At 46.0% G+C, this 13,570-nt stretch overlaps 1 protein-coding gene across 2 annotated transcripts in view; it reads left to right on the top strand.

Annotated features, from left to right (window-relative positions):
- The window catches only part of LOC106572111 (ADP-ribosylation factor guanine nucleotide-exchange factor 2 (brefeldin A-inhibited)), a 37,951-nt gene extending 27,312 nt beyond the window's left edge, over positions 1-10,639 (top strand). The window contains exons 20-39 of one of the 2 annotated variants that reach the window (XM_014145962.2): positions 315-443; positions 638-796; positions 1,002-1,149; positions 2,028-2,124; positions 2,245-2,285; positions 2,380-2,549; positions 3,795-3,946; positions 4,153-4,325; positions 4,439-4,599; positions 4,790-4,920; positions 5,033-5,162; positions 5,325-5,460; positions 7,003-7,141; positions 7,457-7,514; positions 7,678-7,780; positions 7,968-8,107; positions 8,267-8,444; positions 8,566-8,704; positions 9,022-9,139; positions 10,152-10,639. In XM_014145962.2, coding sequence (XP_014001437.1) covers positions 315-443; positions 638-796; positions 1,002-1,149; positions 2,028-2,124; positions 2,245-2,285; positions 2,380-2,549; positions 3,795-3,946; positions 4,153-4,325; positions 4,439-4,599; positions 4,790-4,920; positions 5,033-5,162; positions 5,325-5,460; positions 7,003-7,141; positions 7,457-7,514; positions 7,678-7,780; positions 7,968-8,107; positions 8,267-8,444; positions 8,566-8,704; positions 9,022-9,139; positions 10,152-10,316 — 2,667 coding nt within the window. In that variant the 3' untranslated portion in view covers positions 10,317-10,639. Of the gene's footprint in view, positions 1-314; positions 444-637; positions 797-1,001; positions 1,150-2,027; positions 2,125-2,244; positions 2,286-2,379; positions 2,550-3,794; positions 3,947-4,152; positions 4,326-4,438; positions 4,600-4,789; positions 4,921-5,032; positions 5,163-5,324; positions 5,461-7,002; positions 7,142-7,456; positions 7,515-7,677; positions 7,796-7,967; positions 8,108-8,266; positions 8,445-8,565; positions 8,705-9,021; positions 9,140-10,151 lie in introns of both variants that reach the window. The other variant, XM_014145961.2, reaches the window with a different exon arrangement.
- Positions 10,640-13,570: the final 2,931 nt, after the last annotated feature.

Below are 13,570 nucleotides of genomic sequence, written 5' to 3'. Positions count from 1 at the left end.
CACCCTCGTAGTGACTATGTCCTCTGTAGTTCACTTGGTAGAGCATGGTGCTTGCAACACCCGGATAGTGGGTTCGATTCCCGGCACCACCCATAAGTAAAATGTATGCACGCATGACTGCAAGTTTCTTTGGATAAAAGAATGGACTAAATGGCATATACTATTATAGTATCACCTCATTAGGACTACTGCACCACCATCTGCAGTGGCTGGGATGGGTAATGCTTGTGAATGTGTGCCAGAAGGTGTCTGTATGACCAATGCTCTTCGCGGAGGGAAAGGATTCAAGTGTGTGCTCTGCGTGTGTGTTTCAGTTGGCGTGGACCCCTCTCCTGGCAGCCTTCAGCGTGGGGCTGCAGGACTGTGATGACCAGGATGTGGCCTCTCTGTGTCTGGAGGGGATCCGCTGTGCCATCAGGATCACCTGTATCTTCAGTATGCTGGTCAGAGGCCACAGCAAAATAATTGAATGTATCATCCTAACACCCTTTACTATCCGTGGAATAGGATTCATTTTGTTAACCCCCCATCAAACATATGGTTCTATGCTCAACATGAACTTGAAACTCCTTGAAAAGCCTGTTTTGTCTGTGTTTCTTTGAATGACTCGTCTGTCTGTGTCTTCGGCGCTGTGCAGTTGGAGAGGGATGCTTATGTCCAAGCCTTAGCTCGGTTCACCCTGCTCACAGCTAGCTCCAGCATCACTGAGATGAAGCAGAAGAACATTGACACCATCAAGACCCTTATCACTGTGGCCCACACAGATGGAAACTACCTGGGCAACTCTTGGCATGAGGTAGGTCAGGGCTTCTCCCAACCTGGCTTTCCCAACCCTGCCCCTCATCTCCTCTTCTGTGAGTCAGATATCCACCCCATATATCTGTCTGTCTCTATGCAAACAAATCCAGTGGAAGGAGAGCATAGCACTTGACTTGGTAGAGACGTCATGAACAGAACATGGAGGCTGACCTCTAACCCTTGGCCTGTGTTTCTCTGTGCAGATCCTGCGGTGTATCAGCCAGCTGGAGTTGGCCCAGCTGATTGGCACGGGGGTGAAGACACGCTACATCTCTGGAGTGGTCCGGGACAGTCAGGCCGGCATCAAGGGTTTCCCAACCGGGGGAGAGGAGTTCATGCCCCTGGGACTGGGTAGGTCACACAGGGCTTTGAAAATCAGGGACCGTTAGTGTGTGTGTGTGTGTGTGTGTGTGTGTGTGTGTGTGTGTGTGTGTGTGTGTGTGTGTGTGTGTGTGTGAAGATGTGGTCCTCTAAACGGTGTCCACCAACTCTGCCCAGAGTGGGTGAAAATGCACTTTGGTGATGAAACTTCACTTCCTTATGTTATAGAAATACATTTTACCAAGACAAGTATGAATATTCATGTTCTAAATCGTTCAGTGGGGTCTTTCTCTAACATATCATTAAAGGAAAACTTTTTAAAGAATTGGAATTTCAAATAAAAATAAAGCGTATATACTAAAATATGAAAATACTATATTTCAAAATCCATATCCTTCTTGCCTCCTATATTGTTTTATATCCTGCGGATTCGAGAAGAAAGATGACGAGTTCAAACTGGGAAAGTGAGTCAGCCAGTGGCCTTAATTCTTGCATAGAATCCATCCTAGCTGGCGAGATGCAATTTGACTGATTTTCGACCAATTTATTTTCTCTGGACTCCATTGATGTAGTCACCCTAATTCTGGCCATCCTACAAGGGTAAAAAGTCCAGTAACTTTTGAACGGAGTATGATGGAGACGTGAGGTTTGGACCATTGGTTTTCTTAGAGGATTATCTACCCAACATATCATTTTACCCATTGGTCAAAGATGGATTTTTGATTGGACACCCTATCCTCTGTAGCTTAGTTGGTGGAGCTTGCAATGACAGTATAGTGGGTTCGATTCCCGGGACCACCCGTGTGTAAAATATATGCACGCTTGACTGTAAGTCACTTTGGATTAAAGTGTTGGCTAAATGGCATAATATGTTAAATAGTGTGTCTGAAATGGGTTTCTTGTTGCAGGGACCCTGGTGGGAGGTCCAGACAGGAGGCAGATGGCTCATATCCAGGAGTCAGTGGGAGAGACCAGCTCTCAGAGCGTGGTGGTGGCTGTAGACAGGTGAGAGATGCATGTTCAACGTACATCCATGGCTGCAGACATCTGTTCTTTATCATTTATGTCCATGGGATTTTTGGAAGTACATGTCTTGTAAATCTGACCTGTGTTTGTTGTTTGCAGGATCTTCACTGGTTCCACAAGGCTGGATGGAAATGCAGTTGGTAAGTGGATCTGTGTGTTTCTCCACGTGTGTGTGTGTATCTGACTGGCAATGCGTGCGTTTACTGATGTTGTTGTCCTGTGTCCTTTTCCTAGTGGACTTTGTGCGGTGGTTGTGTGCGGTCTCCATGGATGAACTAGCCTCTACTCACCAGCCGAGGATGTTCAGTCTGCAGAAGATAGTAGAGATCTCCTACTACAACATGAACCGCATCCGTCTGCAGTGGTCACGCATCTGGCAGGTCATCGGAGACCACTTCAACAAGGTGAGCTCCTATCTTCAGGAAGGAAGGTGTCCTGGAACCATATTCCTGGACTAAGAAACACTTTAAATTGAGATGGTCCATTGAGAATTGTTAGTCCAGCAGTAGTCTAAATGTTTTAATCTAACCTGATTGTGCAGAGACTTAGTCTATCAAGCCTCCAGACTAACATTTTCCACTGGCTGTAATGGTGCTACTATCTTTTTCAGTTGGTGGCACCAGCCCATGATTTGGTCTGGTCACACCATTTTGTTTTTTCTGCGGCATACACAACATAGATTTTTCTAAATCACCTTATAACGTAATTGACAGCGCTTTAGACTGTGTAATAGACTACTGAGATGGTAGGCTATTCAATAAATAAGTTGTTTCATCTAACATGTCCAAGCAGGAATGAATGATCCAAGATATTTTGATGTGCAACCTAATCCAGTGATTGTCATGAATTGTGGGTTGACAATAGGCTATTGTTATATTGTACTGTTGAAATAGGCCTCCAGAATTTTGTTGATCAAAAGAGATGAATCTTTATGTGCACTAATATCATAGGCTAATTCACCACATGAGGAAGTGAAAGCTCAATGCACATTAGCTAGATCAGGAACACTAAATATAAAACCTACTGCTAGTAATCATGTATTAATCTAAGTCCAATGAATGTCCTAAAAAGACTTTGTAGTTGTAGCTTGTTACCTTATGCACTCGCATTGGCCTACTTGCACTTTGTATCTTAAAGCCAAATCAAATATCTTGGTTGTATAGTTGCTGTTACAGTTGCTGTTGAACTCTATTAAAGAGATGACAAATACAAATGATATCCACAGAAAGTTGAGAACAACAGTAGTTACCTCCAAAGGTAGGTATTTTCCCGCAGTTGAATTTTGAAAAGTTCTACAATCAGAAGCCTTTTTTCTCTATCCTGGAGTCCACATTGGGGGAGAGGGAGAGAGAGTGGCTTGCTCATTACAGCAGCAGGCCCCAGGGAAACGGGCCCAGGGGCAGGGCGGACACTTTCATTACAGGAATCATGAGGATAATGCACTATACTGGTTTTCGACACCCCAAAAAATAGGACGTTTGGAACTTTTGAGTGAGGTGACCATGCAATGAATGTTCAGCTCGCACTGATGTGTCAAGTACATTTTTTTACTTGCACAGCCAAGTCAAAAGGGTCGCAAAAACAAAATGTATTGTGCCCTGCTATGTACTGACTGTGGATCTATGCCTGTGCGTCTGCTCCTCCACCAGGTGGGCTGCAACCCCAACGAGGACGTGGCCATCTTTGCGGTGGACTCTCTGAGGCAGCTGTCCATGAAGTTCCTGGAGAAAGGAGAGCTGGCTAACTTCCGCTTCCAGAAGGACTTCCTCCGGCCATTTGAACACATTGTGAAGAAGAACAGGTAGAGACTTGACCAGGGGAAAGAGGGGGAAGGGAGAGTTATTGAGAGAGGAAAATGTGAGAGGAGTAGAAGGAGAGACGCAGAGGTCATTTGGAACAATCTAGGGGATATGATGGGGAAAAACCCTGCCCGCACAGAACCAAATCCAGCCTACACACTCGCTACAAACACTTGACTCCTTGTCCCTCTCTGTCTTTCCTCCACAGATCTCCCACTATCAGGGACATGGTGATCCGCTGTGTGGCCCAGATGGTCAACTCCCAGGCAGCCAACATCCGCTCCGGCTGGAAGAACATCTTCTCTGTGTTCCACCAGGCCGCCTCGGATCACGACGAGAACATTGTGGAGCTGGCCTTCCAGACTACTGGCCACATAGTCAGTGAGTACCGACACTTTAGGACTGGGGCTCAACCATTGTTTTGTCTCAAAGGGCATGGCCAGCTCGGTGGAGAAATGGACTGCTTGATAATAATTCTCCTTTCTCTTCTCCAGTGAACACGTTTCAGCAGCACTTTGCAGCAGCCATAGACTCCTTCCAGGATGCAGTGAAGTGTCTGTCTGAGTTTGTGTGCAACGCTGCCTTCCCTGACACCAGTATGGAGGCCATCCGGCTCATACGCCACTGTGCTAAATATGTGGCTGAACGGCCGCAGGTAGGCATCCCACAGAATTCCAAAGCACATCCCAAACCTAGATCACAAAGTACTAAAGTGCTTTCTAATCAAGCCTGCAACCGAACAGCATTTTGGAGTGGATTCTTTATTTGCATCATGGTTAAGTACATGATGGTGCCAGTCCATCATGATAATGTTCCTCTGATGGGTCTTCCCTGTCTGTCCCCAGGCTCTGCGGGAGTACACCAGTGATGACATGAATGTGGCCCCAGGGGACCGGGTGTGGGTGAGAGGCTGGTTCCCCATCCTCTTTGAGCTGTCCTGCATCATCAACCGCTGCAAGCTGGACATCAGGACAAGGTAAGGAATCTGACCCGTAGCTCACCCTACATGTGTAGAGGCACCACAAATGTAATCCTTTGAGCCCAATAGAAATTCATGTACGCTTGACGTGTGTGTCTTTCTGTCACAGGGGTCTAACTGTGATGTTTGAGATTATGAAGAGCTACGGACACACCTTTGAAAAGCACTGGTGGCACGACCTTTTCCGCATCGTCTTCCGCATCTTCGACAACATGAAGCTCCCTGAGCAGCAGACGGAGGTGAGAGGCTGTAGGGATTGTCATTGGTTCCACTGTATGACTGTTTGTTTTGAGTAGGCATTTCTGTAATGAACACTGGCTTTTGCATCAGTCACTCACTCAACCTCGTGATTTGTTGTGTTGGTCGCCTGTGTGTATTTTGTGTCTTGTGACTTATCGTAGAAGCATGAGTGGATGACCACGACCTGTAACCACGCCCTGTACGCCATCTGTGACGTCTTCACCCAGTTCTATGAGCCTCTCAGTGAGGTCCTGCTGGCTGACATCTTCACTCAGCTGCAGTGGTGTGTCAGACAAGGTGGGTCCTATACTCCCCACAGAGAGGGGGAAAAGAGAGCAGATGACTCACACAGAGACACACACCAGAGAGAGGGGGAAAAGAGAGCAGCTGACTCACACAGAGACACACACCAGAGAGAGGGTGGAAAAGAGAGCAGCTGACTCACACAAGTCACACACCAGAGAGAGGGGGGAAAAGAGAGCAGCTGACACACACAGAGACACACACCAGAGAGGGGGAAAAGAGAGCAGCTGACTCATACAGTCACACACCAGAGAGGGGGGGAAGAGAGCAGCTGACTCATACAGTCACACACCAGAGAGAGGGGGGAAAAGAGAGCAGCTGACTCACACAGAGACACACACCAGAGAGAGGGGGAAAGAGAGCAGCTGACTCACACAGAGACACACACCAGAGAGAGGGGGAAAAGAGAGCAGCTGACTCATACAGTCACACACCAGAGAGAGGGGGGAAAGAGAGCAGCTGACTCACACAGAGACACACACCAGAGAGAGGGGGGGAAAAGAGAGCAGCTGACTCACACAGAGACACACACCAGAGAGAGGGGGAAAGAGAGCAGCTGACTCATACAGTCACACACCAGAGAGAGGGGGAAAAGAGAGCAGCTGACTCATACAGAGACACACACCAGAGAGAGGGGGGAAAGAGAGCAGCTGACTCACACAGAGACACACACCAGAGAGAGGGGGGGAAAAGAGAGCAGCTGACTCATACAGTCACACACCAGAGAGAGGGGGGAAAGAGAGCAGCTGACTCATACAGTCACACACCAGAGAGAGGGGGGAAAGAGAGCAGCTGACTCACACAGAGACACACACCAGAGAGAGGGGGGAAAAGAGAGCAGCTGACTCATACAGTCACACACCAGAGAGAGGGGGGAAAGAGAGCAGCTGACTCATACAGTCACACACCAGAGAGAGGGGGGAAAGAGAGCAGCTGACTCATACAGAGACACACACCAGAGAGAGGGGGAAAAGAGAGCAGCTGACTCATACAGTCACACACCAGAGAGAGGGGGAAAAGAGAGCAGCTGACTCATACAGAGACACACACCAGAGAGAGGGGGAAAAGAGAGCAGCTGACTCATACAGAGACACACACCAGAGAGGGGGAAAAGAGAGCAGCTGACTCATACAGTCACACCAGAGAGAGGGGGGAAAAGAGAGCAGCTGACTCATACAGTCACACACCAGAGAGAGGGTGGAAAAGAGAGCAGCTGACTCATACAGTCACACACCAGAGAGAGGGTGGAAAAGAGAGCAGCTGACTCATACAGTCACACACCAGAGAGGGGGGGGAAAAGAGAGCAGCTGACTCATACAGTCACACACCAGAGAGAGGGGGGAAAGAGAGCAGCTGACTCATACAGTCACACACCAGAGAGAGGGTGGAAAAGAGAGCAGCTGACACACACACACACTTAACTAATTCAATTCAAGCTGTATTCACTGTAATATTCTTTGTGAAACATTTACCAGGAATTTGAAGTTGGGTGACGTAATGGTGAATGGCACCACTATTTTCTCTCCACTACCCCAGATAATGAGCAGTTGGCCCGGTCAGGGACTAACTGCCTAGAGAACCTGGTCATCCTGAATGGGGAGAAGTTTAGCCCAGAGGTGTGGAACGTCACCTGCTCCTGTATGCTGGACATCTTCCAGACCACCAGCCCACACGCGTGAGTTCTGCTGCTGGCTGTTTTGTCACCCTGATGTTTTCACTTTTGCAACCCATCACCATACACAGGCATCCAACAGTAATTCTCAATGTGTTTTTAAATATTTATTTGCACACATAAACCAAAAACGCACTGTTATAGTAAGAGATGCTGATCTTGTATTTGCGTTGCATTACAAGAACAAGTCTGATGTCAGATGTTGTAGTCATGAGCAGAACTTTCAGCGGGCCATGGTAAGTCATGGACACAGGAAACCCTTCCTACAATAGACCACATGACTGATGATGTGCACATTCTATTTTCTCCTCTCAACAGCCTGTTGACATGGCGACCAGCTGGTCAGGAAGAGGAGGCTGGTGATGGGAAACACATGGTGGGCAAACAACAACATTTATGAAGCTTCAGATGGGCTCAATAGCTTTAATTTGACTAACTATAGACACACATGAGTATATGGCAGTGATTTGACTTTTGAAAATAAGTATCTTGCCGTTTTGTTTCGTGTCACGAGTTGTTTTCTCTCAAACTTACTACAGGATGTAGATTTTGACACCCAATCCCAGAGCAGCTATGACAGAGCCCTGTCAGAGAGAGGAGGTCAGAGCCAAATGTCCACTGCCAGCGATGAGACCTGGAAGGGTAAACCCCATGCCAGTATGCAACGAATTACAGAAACCTTTTGACCCTCTCACCTCAATTCACATTTCTATCTTTATATGTACCTCATCCTCCTCCTTGTCGTGTTCCACTTTTCCACATTTGACCTCAGTCTCTCATGGGTTCCTATCTGTCTTCCTGATCCCGCTGTGCTCTGTGTCTGTGGCAGGAGTGTCAGACCAGAAGCTGTTTGCTGGACTGCTCATCAAGTGTGTGGTGCAGCTGGAGCTGATCCAGACCATTGACAACATTGTCTTCTACCCGGCAACCAGCAAGAAGGAAGATGCCGAAAATATGGCTGCTGCACAGGTTTGTCATAATGGAGCTAAACTACAATGGCTCGAAACTGAAGTCATGACCCTTATTCACATTTAATCAGGGCTTTTATGCATCAATTTAGTAGGGTGTTTTGGGTGTACTGTATGTTGTTGGAGGATTGACCTAGACTCTGTGCTATGTCTCTCCCAGAGGGATGCTCTGGAGGAGGCTGCAGAGGAAGGGGACCCTGGGCAGGGGGAGCAGGGCATGTACAGACACCTCTCCTCCCAGCACCTTTTCAAGCTGCTGGACTGCCTGCTGGAGTCACACACCTTCGCCAGAGATTTCAACTCTAACAACGAGCAGAGGACTGCACTCTGGAGAGCAGGTGCGTTCAACTGTCTGTGTGTCTGGTGTGTTCAGATGATCTGTCATACAGGATGCTCTTGTCATCTCTGTGGTATGTCCATCTAATTTCATATGTCTGTCTGCCTCTCTCTGTGTCTCAGGATTTAAGGGGAAGTCGAAGCCCAATCTGCTAAAGCAGGAGACCAGTAGCCTGGCCTGTAGCCTGCGTATTCTGTTCCGCATGTACTGTGACCGGCAGCTCCAGGACTCCTGGCCTGACATCCAGACACGACTGCTGCTGTGAGTGTCCTGGGGGAGGGAAAGACAGGGAGAGGGATCATGTTGTGAAAGCTCTTTACAATTGTAAAGTGACTTTGGGTCCTTGAGAAGCGCTATATAAAGACCATGTATTATTATTGTTCAATTTGTAAAAGTTACTTGTGCTACTTGAACAACAAGACTAGCTTGAATGTAAATGTGATTACATCATGTCATCCTTAGTCTTCCTGATTGGCCCATCTGTAATAGGTTCTTCATCAATGGTTTGTGGGGGTGTTCCCCCTCTGGCAGTGAGATATGTGGTAATGTTGGTCCTGTGTGTCCTGTCCTCTCCTCAGCGTGTGCAGCGAGGCCCTGGCCTACTTTATCAGCCTGACCTCTGAGAGCCACAGAGAGGCCTGGACAAGCCTGCTCCTCCTGCTGCTCACCAGGACTCTTCGACTGACCGACATCAAGGCACACACTCATTTATTCACAAGTTACACACACTACATACACATGGACTGAAATATTTGCCCCACAAGATTGATCTGTTTTTTAAAATGGTAATATTACCCTATGAAGACTGTTTGTGAGGGACTGTCTGCAAGCACCATTTCAACTATCTACCCCAAGTCAGTAAAAGCGATGAAACGAAGACTGTCCATTTCCCCTGATGTCCATTTGGAGTAACCTAATAGTGAAAATGGTTTGATTATTGAGCAGTAGGACAGACCTTCATTGGCCTCTTTTCCCCTTAGGCAATGAATTTGACTTCCGTAGAGGAAGGAGTCAGATTATTTGACAGTTTGTCTGTGTAATGACCTGGGTATGTAAAAGAGGACATCAGATGTGTGCAGGCAGACCAGGGACAGCCCCGGGGCCTTGGGATACCTCGGCTACATTAAGGATCTCTGAATTAGACTCTCGGGTTCAGTGTAGATTTCCCGTATAGGGTGTCCAATCAGTTAACCTGAGCATTGTTCTTACTTCTTGAATTATATTCAAGTTGATTTGGGGCAGCAAGTAGCCTAGCAGTTAAGAGCGTTGGACCAGTAACCGAAAGGTTTCTGGTTCGAATCCCCGAGACGACTAGGTGAAAAATCTGTCTGTGCCCTTGAACAAGGCACTTAACCCTAATTGCTCCTGTAAGTCGCTCTGCATGAGAGCGACTGCTAAATTGCTAAAATGTAAATTTGAGTAACAAAAGGAAGGTTGCTTAGGTACCAACAAGTTTCTGCACATATCAATCGGATATGAACAGGAAGTATGCAGCTTTAGGGGTCATTCTGACTTTGATTAACAAATGTTTCCCCTTTGCAAATCCCACCAACAGGTGTATTACCTGGTCGTATTTAAACAAACAATGTTGACTTTCAACTTTGGACATATTTCAAACAATTCAGTCTTTGACATCACACTCCACTCGAAGCTTAATTTTCATATAGCTTTTCGATGCTAAATAGCCTGCTCTTTTCCCCCTCTTCAGTTCAAGCCTCATGCCTCCTGTTACTACCCGCACCTGTGTGAGATGATGCAGTTTGACCTGATCCCAGAGCTCCGTGCCGTTCTACGCCGTTTCTTCCTCCGCATCGGCTCCGTCTTCCACATCGCTGCACCTGAGATGGGCCAGCCACGGCCCCCGGCGCCCTAGGAGGGTCTAGAGATGGAACGGGGAGGCTGGTGGGACTCTGAGGTGTATGGGAGCTCCCCTATCAGAAGTAGGGGAATGTGTAGTGATGCAAGAAATCAAAGCAAAGATTGTTACCCTCAGGGGCAGATGCTTTGAAAGTCATCAGTTCCTGTTTATCTTCTGCAAAGGAAAGGCTTGGAGTGTTGGTGATAAGTTCCGGTGCCCTACTGACTCCCCCTAGAAATTCTAGAGCCCTTGCTGGGAGAAAAGCACTGTGACGGGACAGAGCGCTCTACTAACTGTTTCTCAACACTCTGACGTTAAATGTCAAATGTAATGGAAAATGAACTACAATTATTTATTGATGCTATTATATATATATACACACACACACAGTGCATTCAGATAGTATTCAGACCCCTTGACTTTTTCCACATTTTATGTTACATCCTTATTCTAAAATGGATTAAATCGTTTTTCCCCTCATCAATCGACACACAATAATACCCCATAATGACATGGCAGAGGTTTTTAGAAATTTTTGCAAATGTATCAAACATTTAAAAAAAGATCACATTTACATAAGTATTCAGACCCTTTACTCAGTACTTTGTTGAGTCTTCTTGGGTATGATGCTACAAGCTTGGCACACCTGTATTTGGGGAGTTTCTCCCATTTTTCTCTGGTTGGATGAGGAGCGTTGCTGCACAGCTATTTTCAGTTCTCCAGAGATGTCGGATCGGGTTCAAGTCCGGGCTGTGGCTAGGCCACTCAAGGGACATTCAGAGACTTGTCCCGAAGCCACTCCTGCGTTGTCCTGTTGGAAGGTGAACCTTTGCCCAAGTCTGAGGTCCTGAGCACTCTGGAGCAGGTTTTCATCAAGGATCTCTTTGGACTTTGCTCCATTCAACTTTCCCTCGATCCTGACTAGTCTCCCAGGGCCTGCCTCTGAAAAACATCTCCACAGCAAGATGCAGCCACCACCATGCTTAGGGATGGTGCCAGGTTTCCTCCAGACGTGACACTTGGCATTCAGGCCAAAGAGTTAAATCTGGGTTTCATCAGACAAGATAATCTTGTTTCTCATGGTGTGAGAGTCTTTAGGTGCCTTTTGGCAAACTCCAAACGGGCTGTCATGTGCCTTTTACTTAGAATTGGCTTCCGTCTGGCCACTCTACCATAAAGGCCTGATTGGTGGAGTGCTGCAAAGATGGTTGTCCTTCTGGAAGGTTCTCCCATCTCCACAGAGGAACTCTTGAGCTCTGTCAGAGTGACCATCGGGTTCTTGGTCACCTCCCTGACGAAGGCCCTTCTCCCCAGATTGCTCAGTTTGGCCGGGCGGCCAGCTCTAGGAAGAGTCTTGGTGGTCCCAAACTCCTTTCATTTAAGAATGATGGAGGCCACTGTGTTCTTGGGGACCTGCAGAAATGTTTTTGGTACCCTTCCCCAGATCTGTGCCTCGACACAATCCTGTCTCAGAGCTCTACGGACAATTCCTTCGACCTCATGGCTTGGTTTTTGCTGACATGCACTGTCAACTTCGGGACCTTATATAGACAGGTGTTACCACAGGTGGACTCCAATCAAGTTGTAGAAACATCTCAAGGATGATCAATGGAAACAGGATGCACCTGAGCTCAATTTTTTTTAATTTTTTTTTATAAATGTGCAAAAATGCCTAAACCTGTTTTCACTTTGTCATTATGGGGTATTGTGTGTAGATTGATATGCAAGATTTATTTATTTTTTAATCCATTTTAGAATAAAGCTGTAATGTAACAACATTTTGAAAAAAGTCAAGGCACTGTGTGTATATATATCTATCCTGTACCTGATTTTGTTTGTCCCATTTGTTGATTTGATTACTTTCTGTTTTTAAGACTGAACAAACATGCATATCCAAATGCTAAAGCAAATAAAAAATAATTACTGAATATGCTGAAAAGTCCACTGGCAGAGAGGCTCATTGGAAACCTGTGTCGATAAGCAAATGATAAGACAGGAAAGTATCCTCAGTGTCCCCCATTGTGATGAGCTTGTTGATCTGATCCAAAAATATTGTAACTGATTGGCCTGATACCAAGGCTCATCCCTATTACTGTCCCTTTTCGTTATGTAAAATGTCTTCTAATTTGACGTTATTGGTGGTTGGTTTTTGGCCTCCTGTGTTTTTTGTATTGTAGTACAACCTGTATTGAGCGTCCCACGCTAGGATGACCATTGATGGGAATGGCTGGCTGTGTTCGGGGCTCCACTGGTTCCAGAGAGAGCCCTAATGGATAAGCCCTATGGCTGCACTTGTTGGGTTGTTCCCCTGCCACCATTCCCCATTAATTACATTGTGTCAATCACTATGGGCTGTTTTTAACATTCCCTATTTTACTCATTTGTTGTTTTTTATAATTATTTTATAGTGATTATTACATGACAGTTTACTTGAGGGGCTCGTTGAAAGGTTACTGCATGTTCTTTTTCACATTTCCTGTTTTCTCCCCAAACTTGAGTCTTGGAGGGTTCCAATGTTCTGAGCGCAAAAATGTATTAATTGCTATTTTCTAGAATGAATCTATTGTCCTGTAAAGGTCTACAAGGCAAAGCCCATGGTAAATAGCAAGGATGAGATTTTATTATCCCATCAAACGGTTCTATTTTTCTATTTTCCCTGTTCTGTTTTACACCTATGGAGTCTGTGTGAACAGAGCCCTCTCGTATTAACTTTCCAGTACTTTCTCAGCCTGTCAGTGAAAATACACCAGACAGGAGAAAGAATGAAGCAAAACCAAACGTTTCTCCTAAACATGTCGGTGTATAGCTATCCACTTTACCATTTGTAGTTTAATACTGTCTACATTTTTTTTTGAAACAAGGATGTATGTCATTATTTGAAGTGCATTTAAATATTTTTGAGAAGCATTCCTCCCCCTTCCAACTATGGAATTCTACTTTTCCCTAAAGATTGGGGATCTATATATAAATATACAGTATATGGGAGAAATACAAACTGTAAAATAAATATACAAATAAGTGCTATACATATTGTGATGTAATCTTCCAAGCATTTGGTGAAGTATTCAATAAACCTTGAATTCAGCTCTATAGCAGCACTTTTGACTTGGGTTGGTTGTTTCAGTGGATGGAAAGTGTGAAATAATCTCAACTGTTGTAGGTTAGTGTAGCGATTTTTGACAATGTGTTTCTAAAGATGACCAGTGTGGCGCTGTAACCCCCCCCCCCAAACGTCCGAATGTGTCGAATGCAATTGGTGGGTAACAAAG

Source organism: Salmo salar, chromosome ssa15 (assembly GCF_905237065.1).
Source record: "Salmo salar chromosome ssa15, Ssal_v3.1, whole genome shotgun sequence".
Taxonomy (NCBI): Eukaryota; Metazoa; Chordata; class Actinopteri; order Salmoniformes; family Salmonidae; genus Salmo; species Salmo salar.
Note: the sequence above shows the minus strand (reverse complement) of the source record. Positions and strands in the feature narration are given on the sequence as shown.